The sequence below is a fragment of the Girardinichthys multiradiatus genome, chromosome 5, assembly GCF_021462225.1.
Source record: "Girardinichthys multiradiatus isolate DD_20200921_A chromosome 5, DD_fGirMul_XY1, whole genome shotgun sequence".
Classification (NCBI taxonomy): domain Eukaryota; kingdom Metazoa; phylum Chordata; class Actinopteri; order Cyprinodontiformes; family Goodeidae; genus Girardinichthys; species Girardinichthys multiradiatus.
In genome coordinates this window covers 1,068,602-1,091,487 of record NC_061798.1, presented here as the reverse complement: position 1 = coordinate 1,091,487, position 22,886 = coordinate 1,068,602, and the positions used below count along the sequence as shown (strand labels likewise).

Here is a 22,886-nt window from a genome sequence, read left to right as displayed (position 1 = left end):
GACCTGTATAGGGTTGCTAAATAAGATAATGTCCTTTGTTAGCTAAAACTGCTAACTGCTAATGATGCCACCAAAGAATATTAAGTCTTTGCATCTAACTCGTCGCCATTTTGTGACAGTCAACGCCATTTTACTACACCATTAATCCATATGATAGTGAATTAAATGACATTAAGAATCAATTGTCCAAGTGGTTTACTGATTTCTAATTCAGCAAATAATATTTCCTATTATTTGACAAAAATAATGGTGACTAATTAAAACTACATTAAGTATCAATTGTCCAACAGGGTTTTTGATTTCTAATTAGGCATTCTTAACTGTCATATCATTGCATTATTTTATTGGTTATGGATTTCAACAATTTGATTTAATCCGTTTTCCTTCATTTGTATATAGTTCATTAGTTTCCTTTATTCTTTCATGTTTGCTTAGTGGTTTTAGCTAATGCTTACTAGCCTATTTAGATTGTTATTGACTGGAGTATGTTGAACTTGGAGTTGAATTGCTCTTGTTAATAAATTCTTATGTTTTGGAGAGTTGTTGCGAATTTATTCTTTATGTGTGCAGAGTTTGCTGTGTTAAGAATCTGGGGGGTTGCCTGGTGATTGGGCTAGATTTTCGGCTCTTGGGATGGCATGGATTTCCTTGGATCTCGGCCCCTGGCTTCGGTGCCCAGTCAGTCGGTTGGGGGCGCGTCGGTGGTGTTCTGCTCTGCTAGCTGTTGTGTCCGGGGGGGATCGGGGCAGGGGGGCTGGAGAGTGGCGTGGAGGGGCTGCAGCGTGTGGGTTGGGGGGGGTTTGTCCTTTCCTTGGATCTGGGGTCACCTGCATTTGGATCGGCTGAGCGGCGGTTGTAGAGCTGAGCTGGATAACGTTTTTGCAGGGGCGTGGTGGGGGATGCCAGCTCCGAGTGCTTGCCGCTGGCCGGGGACGTTTTGACAAGTGAGTTTGTCCCATCGTGGTGTGGGGTTGGGGGTTCCGTTGTGGGCTTGGTGCTTGATGGTGTCTGCCCTGTTGCGCCTGTGGGCGGGGGCTGGGGTTGTATAGAGTATAGAGTATGTATGGGGAGTGTGAGTAAATGTACGACGTCCATTGCTGTTTGTCTTTACGTTGGGTGCATTGGGAGGGTTTTTCTGTGTACTTATGAGGGTGGGAATTTGTGATTGTGACTGTGTGTGCCTGTTTTTTGTGTCAGGTTGGGTCTCGGACTGCTCCCTCTCCTAGATCAGTTTAGGCCCCTCATTAAATGTGGGACCTATTTCCTCCCCGCCACACTACCTGCCGGTGGTTGGTGTCTCTGCCCGCTGGTGGACTTGTGGTTCTCGGTGTGCGGGGCTGGGTGCTTCTGTGGGTGCTGGCTCACTCCTGGTGGCTGCTTGCCAGCGCCTGAACCCCTAGGCTCTGTCGGTCCTCTGCTTGGGGAGTGATATGTCCCGGAGTCTTGGGTCTCTGGGTCCTTGGCTGGATCTGCTCGGTCGTAGACGGCTGCCAGCGGGGCCTGTGGGTTCGTCACTGCAGCTCCCTGGGGCTTCTGCACTGTGGCTGCTGGGTGGTTCCGCTGGGACTCTCCCCTGCTCTTCTCTAGGGGGGTTGCAATGGTCCCGGCAGTGGTTCTCCTGGGTTTCCTGTGCTCTGGGGCGCCTTTGGATGTCTGATTTCCTCCATATCTGTCCCAGGGCCAGGGGGGCAGGTCTGTGGGTCCTCACACTCGCTATTGCATATTTGTATGGAGAAACCTTGCATACACAAGTGCTCTCACACTCAGACCCACAGGTGTTTAGATTCAGGTGTTAACAGATGCACAAATGTTCTATATTGAGCCGCATTTACCACTAAATACATCTTGCATTCATAGGTACTGTGCACTTTTTGGTAAAAAAGCTGTTAATATGAATGTTTCTGTAGGTGTAAAAGCAAGCAGGGTGTTATCTTGTATTCTCTTCATCCTTCCTTCTTTCCTCCATTCTTTTCTCCTTCTCTCCCCTTTTCCTTTTTACCCCACCTCTCTCTTTTGTGCTTCTTATTTTTTTCCTTTTCATTTCTGTCTCTGTCTCCGTAACAATTAAAATGATCATAAAGCAGTTTCTAATAAAGTTTCTTTTATAAATATATTAAAGCGTTAGCTGTAATGCTCCACTTGTGAAAGTAAATCTGTTGGAGGTTTTTTTAGCACTCAGACAACAATTCTGAGCGCTACTCTGCTGGACAGCACACGGTTAAAAATAACAAAAAAGAAGAAACACCTTGTTCAAGCATTAGGGTGTTCATCAGTGCACTTGGCACCAGGACACCCAATGCAGGAGGCCAATGGTCGACTTTGTAGTTGTGTCTTCGGACCTTTGGCCGCATGTCTTGGACACTTGGGTGGAGAGAGGGACTGAGATGTCCACTGATCACCACCTGGTGGTAAGTTAGATCCGCTGGAAGAGGAGGAAGTCAGACAGATCAGGCAGGCCCAAGCATACTTCTGGGGAAATCTGACAGAGCCCTCAGCCAGGGATTTAAGTCAAATCAAGTCAAGTTTATTTATATAGCGCTTTTCAGCAAAAAGGCACTCAAAGCACTGTACATGAGGAAAAACATTACAATGATATAGAAAATCAAACACAGAAAAACATATTCAAATGACATTAGTAATCCTTAGGGGTTTAATTTTAAGAGCTGGTTCTAATCCAATCTTTCTAATAGAGTTAATTAGCTCATTAAGTCCTCTGTTGTTAGGAATTCATCCTGTGCTAGAAGAAAAATGATAATATTAATCCTTGAGGTCGATGTGGCAGATGTGGTCCCATCATTCAAATATTAACAGTCATGGGCACTCACTGAAGTCTAAGTAGAGAATCTGGGTCACTGGTATAAAACAGTTGTAGTCCAAACTTTCAAATATTAATAATGTTTGGCTTTCACTGGTATGATATAGTTGTAAGACAATCCTTCTAAATTATCTAAAAATCTATGAAGCCACATTTAGGTAAACATAGGATAAGAAGAAAGACCACATTAGGTAAGAGGAAGGGAAAAAAACACATTTCACACTTTATCCTTAGCAGGATACAGTTTGAGATATCAAAAGAATCCTCAGCACAAATAAGCAACACATATACAAGACAAAATATTGCATAGATACACTGAAGGCTGTCAGGGGTGCTTATGTTTATATGAGCATGTATGTCTGTGCAAGTGAGTGTGTGCAAAGTAAGTCCATGAAGCACTGTCACAGAGGCCATTGTCCTTGATGGTACGATGGAATGTTCTTCAACCAGCCACACAGTTCTGAGCAGGTCCACAGATGTCCTCAGGGAAGGGAGGGGGCAGAGGGAGCAGAGCGTCATGTTTACATAACTTCCAGGAGAAGTTGAAGATAGCCGCCCATCAAGGCCGTGCAGGGGAGCCAGATTCAGAAAACAACAATTATTTCGGTCAAGCTGACTCTGAATTTTCCATCAGCCTTGAGAATCTTGCCGGTGCTTCTCAATGTCGAATCCAAACAGCCAAATTCCTGGTCTTTCGCCAGATCCGAGCATACAACTTCTCCAAGATTTATCCCATTTCACCTCTGAGTCCAGGAACCGCAGCCAGCCTGCGATCTTGAAGGATCACATCCAGTTTGCAATTCTGCTCCCTTAACATTTCAATCTGAGTGTTGATAGCTCTGCAGATCCCTTCACATAAGCTGGGCAGCCTGGCAATGGCCAGAACTGCTGCTCACGTTTTCCCAATTTCACAATATGCCAGGTAACCGGAAACTCCGAAAAGCAGAAATCCTGTTATCAGAAATCCAATTATGTACACATCTTCCACATCCTCGACTGACATCATTGTCAGACACACAATCCTCCACTTCTGCCAGTGGAGGATTGTATACGGAGTGTGTATACGGAGAAGTATGTCCCGTCTGGACAAGAGGGCTCTCCCTTACCTTGTCTTCCCATCAAAAGATTTTGATCAATTGCGTTGAGAGACCAGCTGACCAGATCCATAATTCACAATTTGGGAGATATGCAAAGAGAGGCTCCGAAAGAAGACAAGACACAGAGCAGAAGCAGGGGAGACCAGGAAGGGTACGGGAAACAGGAGAAAAGCATCCTCCTCCACCGTGACACGGTGGTGTTCGGGGATTGCCATAAAGTTGAAAAACAAGTCCTATCGGCTGTGGTTGACTTGTGGGACTCCTGAGACGGCCGATGGGTACTGTAAGGGCCAAGTGGCATCAGACAAAAACTCGGGCTTGGTAGGTGTTCTCCTGGACGGCTCCCCCGGGAGGTGTTCCAGGCACATCCCACCATGAGGAGGCCCAGGGGATGGCCAGAATACTGGAGGGACTATGTCTCTGCTGGCCCGGGAACGCCAGGTGTCTGGAAAGAGGCAAGTCTGGGTGTCTCTACTAAGTCTGCTGGTCCCGCAACCCAGTTCCAGATAAAGACAACGCATACGAGTACAAGTATCTATAAAGTGCCAAATTACATTATCATCAGTTTAGTTTACATTAAAACTAACAGTTCACATTCAAATGCATAAAACTATTTAATTTTAATTACAACGGACCAGTTAAATTAAACAGTTATTCCAAACACTCAAATTTAAGCCAAATGCAAAAATGTCATCAAAGGAAACCTGTCCATTGAATTATACACTATATTGCCAAATGTATTGGGTCACATCACCAAATCAATTAATTCTGGTGTTCCAATCACTTCCATGGCTGCAGGTGTATGAAGGTTGGTGTGGAGAAACTTGGCTGGCCTGCACAGAGTCCTGACCTCAACCTTCTTGAATACTTTAGGATGAATTAGAGCAGATGCCGCAATTCTATTTTTTGTGGAAGATGTTTAAAGAATAGTTAAAGTTGCTATTGTTGGCAATGGTGGCTCCATCATGTAGAAATAGACAGACTTTAGCAATATAGTGTATCTTCCTAGTAATCCCTTAAGACCTGAGCAAGACTGTGGCAACTTTAGAGTAAACCAACTCCTAACAGGATGAGGTTTCCAGCCTGTCCATGCTCCGGATGAGCAACCATCTGTCTTGACTAGCTAGGTCAGAAAACTACAGAACGCAGGAAAGAGAAACAAACTCAGCTGCTGTTGGCAAAGAATACCTACCAAGAGAGAGAAGAAGACAAAGTAATTTTCTCAAAAGAAAGAAAAAACAATAATTATTAATTAATTAATTATAAATAATATAAATGCTTGGTTGAAACGAGTCAGCTCGATACGAGTCAGCTCAATAATGGTGGATGTTTTAATCTGATTGACGGGATCTTTTAAACTTTTATCATTTTAAATCTTTTATAATTTCTTTTTTAGGGCTTTGGTTATATATTTTTTTTTTAAATGTTTTTAAGCTATTAAGCAAATAAGCCATTGAATGTTTTTAGGCCCATATTTTCTCAACATTAAATTAAATGTTTCTCCCTGAGGATGAGACAACTACTTGGAACTCTTCTGACCCATTTTGCGTCTCGATAATCCACGACTGCACCAAGAGTCAGAGACTTTCTGGTCCTAACTTCTTCTAGGAGAGCCCATATCAGCCACTGTCTGTTGGGGAGGGGTCTTTTAAAGTGAACTGCTTCTTACTGTGGACAGCTAGGTCCTTCTCACTGTCTGTTCCAAGGTGTCAAATCCCCAGTAAAAACCTGCTGGGGATAAAGTAGGTTTCTACTTAGGATTTTTGTGTCCTGTCTGGGAGATTAGCACTCAAAATTGTTGCCTGAGTGCTAAGAAGAAGCCCAACAGATTTACTTTCACAAGCAGAGCATTATGGCTATCTAAATAATGCTCCGCTCTGACATAAAAGAACTGTATGAGAAACTGTTTTGGCATTATTCCAAATGCAATGGACACAGAGACGAAAACGAAAGGAAAAATAAGAAGCAAGAAAGAGAGAGAGGTGGGACAAATAAAAAGGTAAAAAGGAGATAGATAGAAAAGTTCACGGTACTAATGAATGCAAGAAAAAAAAAAGGAACACGCTTGTGTATGTAAGGTTTCTTTACAAGAATACTCAGTAGAGGGGTGAGGGGCCACAGACCTGCCCCCTAGGACCCAAGACGGACACAGAGATCCAAGCCACAAACATCCAAAGGCCCACCAGAGCGAGGAAACTCCAGGACCACCGCACCATTCCCAGAGGCCCAACAGAGCCTGGGGAGCTGGGGTCTATTCTCTGAGATACAGGGAGCCAGTGTAGGGACTATGGAACTGAAGTGATGTGCTCTACTTTCTTAGTTTTAGTGAGGACGTGGGCAGCAGCATTCTGTATCAGCTGCAGCTGTCTGATTGACCTTTTAGACAGACCTGTGCAGACCACTGTTGCAGTAATTAATTCAACTAAACATAAACACATGAATGAGTTTTTCAAGATCCTACTGGGACCTTAGTCCTTCAATCCTGGAAATGTTCTTCATTTGATAGAAGGCAGACTTAGTGATTGTCTTTACAGGTCCTTCTCAAAATATTAGCATATTGTGATAAAGTTCATTATTTTCCATAATGTCATGATGAAAATTTAACATTCATATATTTTAGATTCATTGCACACTAACTGAAATATTTCAGGTCTTTTATTGTCTTAATACGGATGATTTTGGCATACAGCTCATGAAAACCCAAAATTCCTATCTCACAAAATTAGCATATCATTAAAAGGGTCTCTAAACGAGCTATGAACCTAATCATCTGAATCAACGAGTTAACTCTAAACACCTGTAAAAGATTCCTGAGGCCTTTAAAACTCCCAGCCTGGTTCATCACTCAAAACCCCAATCATGGGTAAGACTGCCGACCTGACTGCTGTCCAGAAGGCAACTATTGACACCCTCAAGCAAGACGGTAAGACACAGAAAGAAATTTCTAAACGAATAGGCTGTTCCCAGAGTGCTGTATCAAGGCACCTCAGTGGGAAGTCTGTGGGAAGGAAAAAGTGTGGCAGAAAACGCTGCACAACGAGAAGAGGTGACCGGACCCTGAGGAAGATTGTGGAGAAGGGCTAATTCCAGACCTTGGGGGACCTGCGGAAGCAGTGGACTGAGTCTGGAGTAGAAACATCCAGAGCCACCGTGCACAGGCGTGTGCAGGAAATGGGCTACAGGTGCCGCATTCCCCAGGTCAAGCCACTTTTGAACCAGAAACAGCGGCAGAAGCACCTGACCTGGGCTACAGAGAAGCAGCACTGGACTGTTGCTCAGTGATCCAAAGTACTTTTTTCAGATGAAAGCAAATTCTGCATGTCATTCAGAAATCAAGGTGCCAGAGTCTGGAGGAAGACTGGGGAGAAGGAAATGCCAGAATGCCAGAAGTCCAGTGTCAAGTACCCACAGTCAATGATGGTCTGGGGTACCGTGTCAGCTGCTGGTGTTGGTCCACTGTGTTTTATATCAAGGGCAGGGTCATTGCAGCTAGCTATCAGGAGATTTTAGAGCACTTCATGCTTCCATCTGCTGAAAAGCTTTATGGAGATGAAGATTTCATTTTTCAGCACGACCTGGCACCTGCTCACAGTGCCAAAACCACTGGTAAATGGTTTACTGACCATGGTATCACTGTGCTCAATTGGCCTGCCAACTCTCCTGACCTGAACCCAATAGAGAATCTGTGGGATATTGTGAAGAGAACGTTGAGAGACACAAGACCCAACACTCTGGATGAGCTAAAGGCCGCTATCGAAGCATCCTGGGCCTCCATAAGACCTCAGCAGTGCCACAGGCTGATTGCCTCCATGCCACGCCGCATTGAAGCCGTCATTTCTGCCAAAGGATTCCCGACCAAGTATTGAGTGTATAACTGTACATGATTATTTGAAGGTTGACGTTTTTTGTATTAAAAACACTTTTCTTTTATTGGTCGGATGAAATATGCTAATTTTGTGAGATAGGAATTTTGGGTTTTCATGAGCTGTATGCCAAAATCATCCGTATTAAGACAATAAAAGACCTGAAATATTTCAGTTAGTGTGCAATGAATCTAAAATATATGAATGTTAAATTTTCATCATGACATTATGGAAAATAATGAACTTTATCACAATATGCTAATATTTTGAGAAGGACCAGTATGAGTCTCTGTTGGTTTAGGTTTGAGGCCATCACTACACCCAGATTTAATGCCTGATCAGTGGTTTCTAGCTTTGATTTGATAGTTGCTGCTTTTAAGGCCTGGAGTAAAACATCTGACAACATGGATGAGTTTATTATTTGAATCAAATCAGACGCTACGACAGGCAAAACTTTAGCAATACTCAAGCAAAACAGGAAATCTGTGGGTAAAATATAAAGACAGTAGGAGGAGAAGCTTGGTTGATCTATAATCTCTTAGTTTCTGTAATTGATTTGGTAGCATTTTGACATTTTGTCGAAATGTGTTTTAGTTGGATACTGCATTGGTGCTGGACTTGATATTGATGTATAGACTACTCTTCTACTCTTCTGAATTTTCTCAGTAAAGAAGTTAGCAAATTCATTGTAGGCCTTAGAGTCGAGTTCAGATGCAACAGACACAGGAGGGTTTGTTAACCTGTCAACTGTAGCAAACAAGCATTATTAATGTTTATGTTGATGATTTCAGAAAAGAAAGATTCCTTTGCATTCATCAGTTGAAAGTTTGAAGTCTCTCTTTAAAGTGAAAGTCCAGTCTTCTGGACTCAAGATTCACTTTTTTCACTCCTCCAGTGGAGCATTTCTCCATGGAGATTTCTTCTTACCAGAGACCACTTCACCTTAATGGGAGCAATGGACTCAATGATGTATGACATTTTAGAATGTAAGTATTCTACCAGGTCATTTACTGAGTTACAGGACAAAGTAGAAAAGAAAGGGTCAACTTGGTTAAGGGTTTCAGTTGCACTGTCCTTGAAAATCGTTTTCTTATAATATTTCTTTGCCTAATAGAGTCAATGGAAATAATGCTTTCAAAGATAACAGAAAAGTGGTCAGATAGGGCAACATCAGTTACAAAGACCTTGGGAATGTTCAGACCTTTACGGATGATTAAGTCCAACGTATGTCCCCTTTTGTGTGTTGGCTGTTTAACATGTTGAGCCTAACCAGAAGTTTTAAGTGTATCACATTGTTCTTTTGCCCCTTTGTCTTGAGGGTTGTCAACACGGATGTTGAAGTCTCCCACAATGATTAAACAGTCGTAATCACCACGTATCACAGATATAGGTTATTGAAATCATTGAAAAAGTTTGCTGTGGATTTTGGTGGCCTTTCAACTATTGTGGAAAATTTAGTTTTTACCAAGACAGAGACTGACAATTGTCACTAAAAATCAACTTTATTATGATCTTGAAAGGGTGAATAATTTTAAAGCATTGGATAGGTACTAAGTGCTAACTTGCACTAACAGCTCTTAAGGTAATCTCCTTGAGAGCCAGACGCACAAGATGCCAAGATGAAACCGGTTGTCCTAGACAATGGAAATTGATCTTATCTGATATGTGCTCTGGAGAAGGCTGAGGAGCTCTCTAAAACTCAACAGAACCATCTGTCCTAACCCCTGCCAAACATCAAGTCTAACACATAGGAACAAAGAAGGGGTTCAAATAATTTTAGCAGGTCATAAACCAAGGAATTTAAGCAAAGCACTACACCTTTCATCAACAAACTACAACCCGCCCAATCACACACACATTCACACACTGACAGTGGTAAGCTACATTGTAGCCACATAGGTAGAGTGACAGAAGTGGGGCTGCCATACAATTGGCACTTGTGAGCCCTCTGACCACCATGAGCAGGCAAGGTGGGTGTCTTGCCTAAGGACAAGGACACAACAACTGAGGCGGATGGAGAGGGAGTTTGAACCGGCAACCCACCGGTTACAGGACGAACCGCTACGACCTGAGCCACAGAAAACTTTCAGATGTAGAACAGGACAAACAGGACACGGAGCACTGAGTAATTGGCAGTGTAAAGGAAGAATCACGCATGGAAAAATAAAAAACCAGGAGTCTAAATACTAAGACAGGGGTGGAAAATGACAAAGGGACCAAAAGCAGTAGTCAGAGGACATGTGGAACATCTGTGGAAGGATGATATCACGGAAGCTGCAAGATGGAGACTGAAACATAATAAAGAAAAAGGACATAAAGAATACACAAAAGAAATGGATCATGACACAGACCTTATTGAAATAGACTGCAGAGAGCTAACAAATATGCGGTATCAGGAGTCAGTATTTCTGGCTGATTTCTAAGAAACACTGAAAGGAAGTAAGATCCAGACAAAAAATTATAAAAGCTACCTTTATCAAGATAACTGTATAAAACAAGGATTCAGTTGGTTAAAGACAGACATCATGGACTGTGGATGATTGGATCAAAGTGTTTCTGCACTGACTGAGGCTGGAACAATTATTTGGTATGGTTTAATGAAACTGATGAGATTCTGAAGAAAAGCTGGGGTTTTGTATATTCACTTATGATTCCATTGAATTAAATTTGTTTATACAGGGGCAATTAACAAATGCAATCTTCACGAGACAAACAGATCCAATTTATTTACAGACAAATAGAATTAGATCATACAATTTAGACAGATTAAAATTAGACTACATTCCAATGTGATGACACCATGGCAGTCAGGCTCAGTTCGATGTACAAATTGGTAAATACTAACCTGTTTAAGGAAACCCAGCTGATTGCATAGACCTAATGACTTTGCAACAATTCCTCGTTCTAAACAAACATATGGAGACAGTGGATAGTTGATGTGGGGCAGGTGGCAGCCATTACCTCAACAGGAAATACACAGCTGGAGATTTTCTCATTCTAATGACAAGTAGGTGGGTTCATTTGTACATTCAGACCTTTCTTCAACAAACATGGATGAAACACATGGCCAACAAACATTTCAGATCTCAGTCTGAACGGAAAAATTATGGTGGTATTTGTGTCTGCCAAAGTAAAACAGCAACAAAAATATTTTTCAGGAGTTTATAGAAGAATTAAACTGTTGTGCTGGATGGCACTCCCTGTTCATTCTTCAGTTTTATTAATACTGAAGCATGAATAAAAAGATATTAAACATATTCATGTTGATAATTACATAGGTTACTTCTATGGAGGCTGAAACTTTAGAGCGTAAATGTTCCTAAAGGCCCACACTGTTAAAACATGGTGGCCACTTAGCAAAAACAGCCTCAAACTCAGACTGCTGTTAGAGCTAAGTCACACAAGTGAAAACCTTTAAGTCTTTCTTAATTCAGTGACTAAATTCTGGGGAAAATACCCCAGATACAAATGTCACTGTGTTTGTGTACCCAAATGTTCCTGAGCAATATGTGTGCCATGTTTGTTTATGTGATAAGGACAGCAGGGGGTGGGCAGGTTAGACTTCAGCTCCATTTATAGACCTGGAAAGGGTCAATGTAAGTGTTAATGTGCCAGTGTATACAGCTGCCACTCGCAAGGAAGGATATCTGTGCTTAAACACTGCAAGAGAGAGTGCAAGTCTTTCTTCAGATTGGGAGCAACATCCACATTGTTGGTGGAGAACTAAGGGGAAAGTAAGTCATTTTTAAGATTTAAACTTTTCACCCTAATTCAGCCACAGCCACTTCTACCTAAGTGTCTGTTCATTAAAAAGCCAAAGCTTATGAGTCAAACAGTGTACAGAGCAAAGGCAGATGAGTACATTATGATGTCTTCACTTGCTCTACTCATTGTGTGGATCTAAGTCCTCATATCATAGTCTCTCTGTGTTCATACATGCTCACAAATCACAACTTATAATGCAAATAACCAACAAAAGAAAAAAAACTATTACTGTGTATCTTTGGTACTTGGTGCTTGAGAACTTATTTAATTAAACCTCTGCAATAAATAGGCAAGACCAATGCTTATAACCCTGAGTCTCTAAGGAAACATTAACAAACATTTTACAGTAAGAATTCTCAAAACGTTCTGGTTTTGGGTAGACATTTGGGAACGTTTGTTTGGCAGGTCAAAAGTTTATGTCAAATAAGTATTTTATATATTTGTATAGTTTCCGTAAAGGAAAACAGGTGCTGTGTGGAGCTTGGTAGTTGGTTGTGAGTTACTGTAATTGAGTAATACTAAAACTGACTGAGTGTGCTGAAATGTATTAAAAATCCAGCTGCTGCCCAATCATGTTAGGGCACCAAGGAAATGATGGGCTGGCACGATGAAACTCAAGTCTGCATTAAGAGATGAATACAGACTGGTATTTTGCTGTGTGCAATGATCCAAACACGAGCTACGTGTGGGGGTCAAATCATGACACCTGATAGTCACAGCTACTGTTAGTCTCTCTGGTTCAAACCTCCAAATGTTTGGTGTCATCTTCCTTCCTCATGGCTTTGCAATGGTCTGGCTTACTGTACATATCAATAACTGTCTCTACGGAATAAATAAAGTCAACATACTTTTCTTGCTTGAGGTCTGCTTTCACTTGTCCAGCTCTGAATCTGACTGCACTGTTCGATAGTTAGGATTAATTAGAATGTATGCACCCGACTTGAAATCTCTATGATTCATCTTTGTAAAGTGTTTTGAGACGACGTTTGTTTTGAATTGGCGCTATATAAACAAAACAAAATTGAATTGAATTGTGTTGCCCTGCGATGGACTGGCGACCTGTCCAGGGTGTACCCCGCCTCTCGCCCATAGACTGCTGGAGATTGGCACCGGCTCCCCCGCGACCCACTATGGAATAAGCGGTAGAAAATGACTGACTGACTATTCATTTGTTTTACTTTCTGTTCTTTCAACAAACCATATGGCAGTGTTTTAATATAAATCATGTTGTTCACTTGCAATGACATTCCTTGGTAAGGTATCATTTTCTTTAACCTTAATCTTTTTTCAGCCCACCTGAAAAAAATAAAGGATTAAGTTTTATTCCAGGCTCTTATTCTTTAAGAGTGTAAGAGCCTGCAATAAGCATTCTTCCAGGCATTCCAGTAGCTTTTGAAAGTCTTTAACAAGTAGAAGGTGTTTAACAATACAGTGTTTCTAAACTTTCCAACATTCTTCACTGAGGGCAGTTCAGAACTGCAGGCAGGCCAGTCCAGAAGACCTCCTCTACCTGTGCCATGTGTTTTAAAATTTTATTTTCTGTTGAAAAATGCATGATTGTCCTTGGAAAATATATTTAAAGAAAATCTAAGCTGCATTGGTGCTCCTTCCCAAACGTAGAAAGGAACATAGCACCAATCTAACCCTGTACCAGCACAGTATGGAGGACAGATTCTGCCATATAAATACATGCATAAATAAATAAATAACTTAATGAAATAATTACTTGGCCAAAAGGTTGCTAGACATATAAATTAGTGTCATTAAATGGAACAATTATTGATCAATTGATCAGATATAAATATGTATCTCAATGTTAATCTTTAACTATTGTAATTTATCTCTTTGTTGTTATGCTTACTTTTTATTTAAACCACAAATTTTCATAGTTTTTTCTTGAACTCTATATTTTTACTTCATTTAATAAAAGTGTATTTTTTGCAGTTTTATTTTTTCTAACCCTTTTATTTATTTTATATTTATTACCACCCAAATATATTATTTTTCCAAATGATTTTACTGTCCTTTTTTTTTTACTTAAGTGCTGATATATTTTCTCCTCTAATATATGTCTGTTGTATTTTCTTACCAATGGATTTCTCTGAGCCAGGAGGCAGCCACTTGAGGCAAGAACTCCCCTCCAACTTAAACAGGACAAGCCACTCTTTTCCAGTTGAGAACCATGGCTTGGAGGAGCTGATCTTCATCCCAGCCGCTTTGCACTCGGCTGTGAACCGCCCCAGTGCATGCTGTAGGTATTGGCTAGAGGGGGCCAGCAGGACCACATCATCTGCAAAAAGAAGAGACGAAATCCACTGGTCCCCAAACCAGACCCCCTCCGGCCCTTGGCTGCGCCTAGAAATCCTGTCCATAAAAGTTATGAACAGGACCGGTGACAAAGGGCAGTCCTGCCGGAGTCCAACATGCACCGGGAACAGGTCCGACTTAGTGCCAGCAATGCGGACCAAACTCCTGCTCTGCTTGTACAGAGACCGGATGGCCCCTAATAAAGGGCCCCCGGTTCCATACTCCTGGAGCACCCCCCACAGGGCACCACAAGGGACACAGTCAAATGCCTTCTCCAGGTCCACAAAACACATTTGGACCAGTTAGGCAAACTCCCATGAACCCTCGAGTACCCTGCAGACGGTATAGAGCTGGTCCAGTGTTCAACGACCTAGACAAAAATCACACCGCTCTTCCTGAAGCTGAGGTTCGACTATCGGCCGGACTCTCCTCTCCAATACCCTGGCATAGGCCTTTACCAGGGAGGCTGAGGAGTGTGATTCCCCCTGTAGTTCTAACACACCCTCTGGTCACCCCTCTTATGAAGGGGGACCACCACCCCAGTCTGCTAGTCCAGAGGGACTGTCCCTGACCGCCACGCAATGTTGAAAAGGCGTGTCAACCATAACAGCCTAACAACATCCAGAGACTTGAGGTACTCAGGGCGGATCTCATCCGTCATTCCACCAAAGCCCCACCACTGCGGAGCTTTTTAACCACCTCTGTGACTTCAGCCTGGGTGATGAAAGAGTATAATCCCAAGTTGCCAGCCTCTGCTTCCACCAGGAAATGGGTAATGGAAGGAGATCCTCGAAGTACTCCCCCCAGTCGAGATCAGCAGCTTCCCACCCCCATTGTAAACAGTGTTGGCAAAGCACTGCTTCCCACTCCTGAGGCGCCGGACGGTTTGCCAGAATTGCTTTGAGGCTAACTGGTAGTCCTTCTCCATGGCCTCACCGAACTCCTCCCAGGCCCGGGTTTTTGCCTCTGCCACAGCCCGGGCCGCGGCACGCTTGGCCTGACGGTACCCGTCAGCCGCCTCAGGAGTCCCACAAGCAAACCACAGCCGATAGGACTCCTTCTTCAGCTTGACAGCCTCCCTTACTGCCAGTGTCCACCACTGGGTTCGGGTATTGTCACCACAACAGGCACCGCAGACCTTACAGCCACAGCTACGGGCAGCAGCATTGACAATAGATGCGGAGAACATGGTCCACTCGGACTCTATGTCTCCAACATCCCCTGGAATCTGGTCAAAGTTCTCCCGAAGGTGGGAGTTGAATACATCCCTGGCCGAGGGCTCCGCCAGACGTACCCAGCAGACCCTCAATACGCACTTGGGCCTGCCAAGTCTGTCTGGCTTTCCCAGGCTCCATCCCCGTCATCGAGGCGACATTCCACGTCCCTAGAGCCATCCTAAGCATATGGAGATCGGGCTGCCAAGGTCTCCACCTTCGTCTGCCGTCCAATTCTCTTTTCACCGGTCCCTCATGGTTCCCCCTGCAGGTGGTGGGCCCACTGGTGGGTGGCCTCGCGTGTCTTGTTTGGGCTTGGCCCGACTGGGTCCCGCGAGGAGCAACCCAGCCACCAGGCGCTCTCCGACAAGTCCCGACTCCAGGCCTGGCTCCAGGGTGAGACTCCAGCTCCGCCCTACCAGGTGGCGTCACATACCTCGATTTTATGGTCCTTATGAAGGTGTCTTGAACCGCTCTTTGTCTGACCTGTCGCCTAGAGCCTGTTTCCATGGGAGACCCTACCAGGGGCATTTAAGCCCTAGACAACATAGCCTCTAGGACAGTGGCGTGCACAGACATTTTGGGGGGCAGGTGCTCAAGTGGAAAAAAAGGGCACCTTGTGCGGCACATGGAGCTGTCGGTTGCCTTTGTAGTGTGAGATTTATTACAGGCACAACATGAACATAATTTATATGTATTACTAAGCACCCCCAAAACAAACTGTCCTGTGGGTTGAAGGGAAATGATCACCCAGGAAGAAAAACTCAAAACATGAATGCATTTGACAAAATTCTTAAGATTAATAAGGCAACAAAATTATCATAGACTGATTTAAAGTTAGATTACTGATTCACAACCTGAACTTCCTGAGTCAAGTTTGAAACTTACATTATCCTTCACTTTTTTTCTTTTTACACAGTGAGCACAACATGTTTGTCTTGACTATATCATTCTGTACTTTTATCACAAAATGTCTTCTGCACCAAATAACCTTTTGTTTGTGCAGTGTAAATCAACTATACCCAGAAAATGAGTTATAAAATCTTTATAGTCAAACTGAAACCAACATCAGAGAATATGATCATAAGAAGAATCATCTATACTTCTGCATGTAGCCAGTGTGATATATGACAGAAATTATTCTTAGAGAATAAAAATTTATGAGATGACAAGTCCTGAGAACTGATAAGTTGTCTGCTATTTAGAAAATAAAATATTCTGATCACATCATCATTTTTACACAGTGAAGTAGAAAATACAACTTAGCCTACATACTCAACTTTCTTAAAGGTATTTTAGTAGTGTATGAATTGTAATGTTAACCAGCTCATTTGGCCGTATTTGCAATAAAAAAAAAAAAAACATGAGTCAAACAGAAGTCATCATGGACCATAATAGCAAATGTAATACCGACATCTATGAGATAGATTTGAATTTATTTTTTTCTTCTAATTTAATCTAAGAGTTAAATCGTAGACATTCTCTTGGCGCATGGTGGTGGCCATAGAAGACATAGCGGGTAAAGGTATGCCATTGATTGGCCTGTTCTGTTTAGATAAAATGGTGGCAGGTGAAGTTTGAACTTTTTCATCTGAAGTTTAGGAAGCAAGTATATTCGTTTTGTTTGTTTCCTGGAAGGTTAGCCGGTCTGTCGGCAGGGCAGGGCTCTATCTGAAGGCGGAGGGGACGAGAGAAGAGATAAGCTGGACCAGCGCAGGTCCAACTCTCCGCTCTGCACGCAGCCCGTCTCTGTTGAGAGACACGTATGTGTGTTGGCTAAGGCGGGGGGGGGGAATTTCAAAACATGGGGCACTGGTATTATAGGCCTTTAAATTCAGAAATTTTCCCTTGGGCCCCACACTATACACTGTAAAAAAAAAAAAAAGATTTCAGGAGGGCACTTTTTTCTCCAAAGGATAAAAGGGCAGGTGCTCTAGCACCAGCTAGCGTCTACCCGTGCACATCCCTGCTCTAGGATCATTTGAGCACTCAAACCCCTCCACCACATTAAGGTGGCGGTTCAAGGAGGGGTAATTAATTTCCCTTTGGGATTAATAAAATATTTTTGAATTGAATTAAATTGAAAGAATGTCATGAAGTCACATGGGTCATGCAGCTGACGATAGTTCCAACCACCAGCAGTTCAAGTATTGAACACAGTTCATTCTTTGTGCTTCGGAATTATTTTCTCCTCTCGTTGGAGGTGCCAGAGCTAACAGCAGAGCTGTTTTAAATTACAGAAATTTAATTGGAGCTGCAGTAGAAACAGCTCGTGTGCCTTGAATTTTGCACTCGACTTCCCGCAGGAGGCCAAGGTTCTCTGAGCACTCCCATTCAGCAGCCAGATCCAGAGACGCTGGCCTATCTCTGTATAGCTCCTAAATTTCTCCGCGGGAGCTGCCATGGGCTGCCAGATTTGTGAACCACAGAACACCTGTGGGCTATAAGAATTACTGAAACCTGTTCCTCCCAAACCTGCAGGAGCCACGAGATCAGCAGGACCGGGAGGAAAGCATAAAGGAACATCTGTAGCCAGGGACTGTGAGCAAAGGCGTTCTCCTAAAGAGTCTCCAGTGGAGACTCTTTAGGAGTCTCCACTGTGCCTTCTCCCGTGTCACAAACAGATTCCCGGCTGCTTGGGCGAATCTGCTCCAGATTTAGGAGATATGGTCAGGAATGAGGTTCCAGTCTCTATTTTGGGGAACCCCCTGGACACGATGTCTGCTTCTCTGTTTTCATATGCTGCTGAGCTGAATGTAAGCCTCCTTGTCGGTTTATGTAGGCTGCTGCAATTCTTTTACCGCTGTCTGTGTGGATCAGAATATGCTTATCCCACAGCAGAGTGGCAAAGTGCTTTGTCATTTTCCACACAGTAAAGAGCTCCTGGAGAGAAGTGTGATCTGGCCACTTTCCTTCTATTCGCTGGGACTGACACGTGCCTCCTCATCCTGACACACTGTCACACTGATGCAGGCCTGCTGAGGGGAACTCCCTCTGACTGGGTTTTCCCCAGTGGGTCAGATCATCTCCCAATAAAGACAACCATCTTTGAAGGCGTCTCATAGGAAGCAGACCCAGTGGACCAACCACATGAGCTGCTGACATCATTCCCAGTAACCACATAACTGACATCACCACGCTGTGAGGCCTGACTGTGGAGAAGCACTGACAGTGTGTCTGCTCTCAGCTGTGAGAGTCGGGCTTTCAGTGTGGCTGAATTTGACGCCATACCCAAATAACAATAATCTGATGAAACCCAAGTTTGGTAAATGTGTTACCAGTATCTTCGTCTGCACACCTGCTTCCTCTCTGGATTGAGCTAGTAGATGTAGGTTGTCCAGATAAAAGAGGAGCCTCATCCCTCCTGTGAGCGTGAGTAACCAAACGGCAGGCGGTTGTACTGAAATGGCCTCGAAAGGCAAAAGGTAGATATTTGCAGTTTTTTTTGGAATGATGAGGATGTAAAAATATGCATCTTTTAGATCTATGGAGGGGAACCAGTATCTCTGGTGAACATTTTCCATCACCTGCTGCATTGTCAGCATGTGGCATTGTCTCTTCATGATTGATTTGTTGAACAGGGACAGATTGAAAATGGATCTCTTTCCTCTCGTTCTCTAGGAAACAGCAAATAAAGGCAATTAAACCCCATGTTTTAAAACTTATTGATGAACCCTGGAAACAACATTTTTTTCCAGGAATTATAGCAGTTCTGACTGGAGAGCAGAGTTCTGCTCTGTAGAACGGTTTCCACAATCACTATCCGATCTCTACGACGCTGTAGCGGCTGTAGTTGGGTGGAAAACGCTGTGGTGGAGAAGTTCGGGGAGCCACAATAGTGGCAGTGGATCACCTCTGCTGGCTCTGCTGGAGTAATGTCCTGGGTCACAGGGACGGGGACATCTTGGTGCTAGCTACTTTGCTATGATGTGGGATAGTTGCTGACATTGGGAGGCTCTGAGCATGGGTTGATGGTGCAATTATCTCTGGTTCCTTTGTCCGGAGAAGGGGAGCATGGGTGCCGCCATCATCTGATTTTGGCCTAGCTTCAAAGACATCTAGCGCTGTGTCTAGTGGGTAGCGGTCCATAATGGGGAATTTCCCTTCTAGTGGAGAGAAGATGGCGAGACTCCATTGTTTAGAATTCCCATGCTAGCATGCAGAGAACATCAGAAAGCGTTTTAAAATGAGCAATATCACTACTACAACATTATTCTAAAACTCTGTAGATGTGCTTATATTGATCAGTGTATTGCATAAAGAAAATTTTTTTTTTATCAATAAATATGATTTGTAGCCTAAATGTGTTCAACAATGTGTGTGCAGTCTTGTTCCCTCTAAAATTTAGAGCAGTGATAAATGTCCCTGCTGCTCCTAATAAAATGCATGGTCAGAGATGAAATCAGTGCACATTATTGGTCAATAATTACCATTCTATTCCACAAGAAGCCACTTAAAATGATTGACAGTGCTGAGATGTTTGGAACTCCTGAGGGCTACATAAACCACACGACCTAGTGTCGGTTAGTTGAAAGAATGTCATAACTCTTTCAATACAGCACTGTTGCTAAAAAAAAAGGACCGTTGTGGATTTGGTTGTAGATGGCACCATTGGTCAAGATAGTTACTGTATCATATTGAATGAGAGAATCCTTCGGTTTGCCAGAGTACTAAGAGTGGTTCATGTTTACAAACATAAAAAGCATGCCTTGATGGCAACATGTATTTCCAATTTAACCAGGGGAAAAATATTTCAAGAACTTCCATGTTAAATGTGCATCTTTAAACATTTCTAATGATACTTCTTGAAAATAGTCAGCTATACATTTTTCAGAAATAAAGCCTGGTAAATATGGCAAATAATAATCACCATATTGAGACATATGTATATAATACAGATTTGCTTGAGCCCGTTAATTCCCATCTTTCTTTTTTACATTCCTTGGTAGCAACCAAGGAATGTAAAAAAGAAAGATGGGAATTAACGGGCTCAAGCAAATCTGTTGGGTGATAAAATGCAACATCACTAAATCTCACACTATTTTATGTTGGCCCTTTAATCACCTGCAGGAGGTTGGATAATTTTAACTGTGTAGGAAGGCAATGGGGAGCATTATTTTACTTCGGTATTATGTCCTCCAATGGCTTTGAAAAGAAAATCTGAAACACAAGAGTGTGAGAGGAACATAAACTTAGCAACAACCCATAGACAAACACACAAAACACAACAAGTTAGACAAGCAACTCTTCAAACATGACTCAGGTAAAGGTTCCAGTGGTGTGGAAATAATACCGTATTGTTCCAGTATGTAGGAAATCTTAACCACTAGTACATAATTACCAAACATCCTGACACACATCAGAAAAGACCTGAACACTTTCACTGACCTGAGGAAGCAAACAAGCACCTGTCAGGACCCACTGCAGTTTGCCAAACTGGTGCATGTTTGCACACTGGAACAGCGGGAAGCAGAATGGCATAACACAGGAGGAAGTTAGCGGTAACCCTGAATGCTGACTCAGTACGGCCAAATTGTAACTTAGAGCTAATCAAGCCAATGAATTCACCTAGCAAGACATGAGGTGAAGGTTTACTCTAATGAGCATCATCTGGGTCATGATAAACAATAGAGAGCAGAAGGACATTGAACTGAGCTACAAACTAAATGGTCTGGCTGTGATAGAAAACGGTAGCAATCAGATCTGTGGGCTTTAAGCTGGATTTGCATCATTATGTGAAAAACGTCTGGTCCTTTACTTCAGTCAAAAAATAATCATTTATTCCTAAAGTTAATAAACACATGAAAAGGTCCTTCAGATCATCACGAAAATTAGCTTTAAATCTGTTTCATTTTTTTGAAATGTAAGAAATTAAGACCGCAGAACCTTTGATGAGGCATTTAAAAGGGTCTTTTATGTGGATGAGAATAGTAGCACTTAATAGCATTACTTGGCCCATAGTGAACATCTATGAGTTTAAGAACAAATTTTGTCACCAAAAATTCGGATACTTTTTTCTTTTTCTAAATACCACAAAATGTGTCATTATCTGCTTCCGCAAAATGTTTTTTCATCAGTCCTAATCTATGGTTTCTCCTTATCCTTCACTGAGCATCTAAAAAAAACCTCTACATTGAATCAAAAAACAGCCAAGACAGAGAACTGGTGCAACATACCCTATGTTATTTTAGCTTTCAATTACTAATAAACTTGCCTGCTGTCTTTTTTATATATATATATATATATATATATATATATTGCAGCACTAGAGGCCTTTATTTTTCAACAGTAGGTAGTTGGGAAAGAGGGCAAAGAGAAGGGGAGACATTTGGCAAAGGTTGCTGGGTCCAGGACTTGAACCCAGGACTGCGACATCGAGGACTATAGCCGCAGTGGCTATAGTCCTCGACATGGTTGCACGCTTGACCCCTACACCACCAGAACTGCACTTTGGCTGCTGTCTTTGACGATTAAAATATTTTGGGTCTGTTTAACTGTTAGTTAAATTAATGGACCTGAAATAAGACTCTAAAATCACCCTGAGCTTTAAATGTAAACTGGCATTATTTAGTTTGGTCAGACAAAGCTTATCCAAACTCAACACAGTTTCAAGTAGAACAAGTAGTTTTGTGGAAAGAGGCTCTTTAACTATCATTTTGGCAGAAAAATTTAAACTATATGTACACAATATGAACTGAGTTGTATAATGATCATGAATGAAAGGTTTCTGTTGGTGATGGGTAAAAGTCATACTGTTTGGTGGACTAATGTATTCCTCATCATCCCCAGCCATCATGGCTCCCAGCTTGGCCCATGCCTACAGGAGGAGGTGGTGGATAGCTATCACAGCTATCATGGAGAATCTGCTCTTCTCTGCTGTTCTGCTGGGTTGGGCATCGCTGCTGATCATGCTGAAGAATGAGGGCTTTTATTCTCACCTCTGTGTTGGTAAATGTTCTGATGCTCTCTTGGCGCTCAGTTAGGCGCCCCAAGCATTAAATGCATGGGAAGATTTCAAAGATGCTGACATAAAAGACATGCTCTCTTCTTACACCACCTAAATTAGAAACTATGTTTAAACACATTTATAGTCAGTCCTGTATGATGACGTGCTGCTGTTCTTATTTCTAAGGTCATAACTGTGGATCTTTTTTTTTCGTCCAGCAAATGAGACCACTGGCATGAACACAACTATAGTGCAGGGAAGCAGATGGCACAGTTGTGTGGAGCAGGATGAGATGCTGAATCTCGGCTTCACCATTGGCTCGTTCTTGCTGAGTGCGACCACACTTCCTCTAGGAATTCTGATGGATAGATTCGGACCACGGCCAATCAGGCTCATTGGCAGGTTTGACACATTAATTTCTGACAAACTTATCTGTGATTATGACAGAATGTCATTAAATAATGACAAACACAGAACTGGTGGGGGTGAAGGACTTTATAAGTTTAAAAAGTGTCCTAATTAGCAGACTTGTCTGACAATACTCCAAGAAAATTTTACTCATTGTTGGAACACGTTTTTCAGTGCAATGAGATCTTCTTTACCCCTTAGTAGTATTTTAAACAATTAAGACATGTTTCAACATATTATCCGGCTGCAGCACTACTGATAGTCTACAAAAATACAGACCAGAGGCATGTATACAGGTCCTTCTCAAAATATTAGCATATTGTGATAAAGTTCATTATTTTCCATAATGTCATGATGAAAATTTAACATTCATATATTTTAGATTCATTGCACACTAACTGAAATATTTCAGGTCTTTTATTGTCTTAATACGGATGATTTTGGCATACAGCTCATGAAAACCCAAAATTC

At 42.4% G+C, this 22,886-nt stretch overlaps 1 protein-coding gene across 2 annotated transcripts in view; it reads left to right on the top strand.

Annotated features, from left to right (window-relative positions):
- The first annotated feature begins 11,388 nt into the window (after window positions 1-11,388).
- The window catches only part of slc43a1b (solute carrier family 43 member 1b), a 38,050-nt gene continuing 26,552 nt past the window's right edge, over window positions 11,389-22,886 (top strand). For both annotated transcript variants that reach the window (XM_047364287.1, XM_047364286.1), the window contains exons 1-3: window positions 11,389-11,509; window positions 21,851-22,009; window positions 22,226-22,409. In XM_047364287.1, coding sequence (XP_047220243.1) covers window positions 21,856-22,009; window positions 22,226-22,409 — 338 coding nt within the window. In that variant the 5' untranslated portion in view covers window positions 11,389-11,509; window positions 21,851-21,855. The remainder of the gene's footprint in view (window positions 11,510-21,850; window positions 22,010-22,225; window positions 22,410-22,886) is intronic.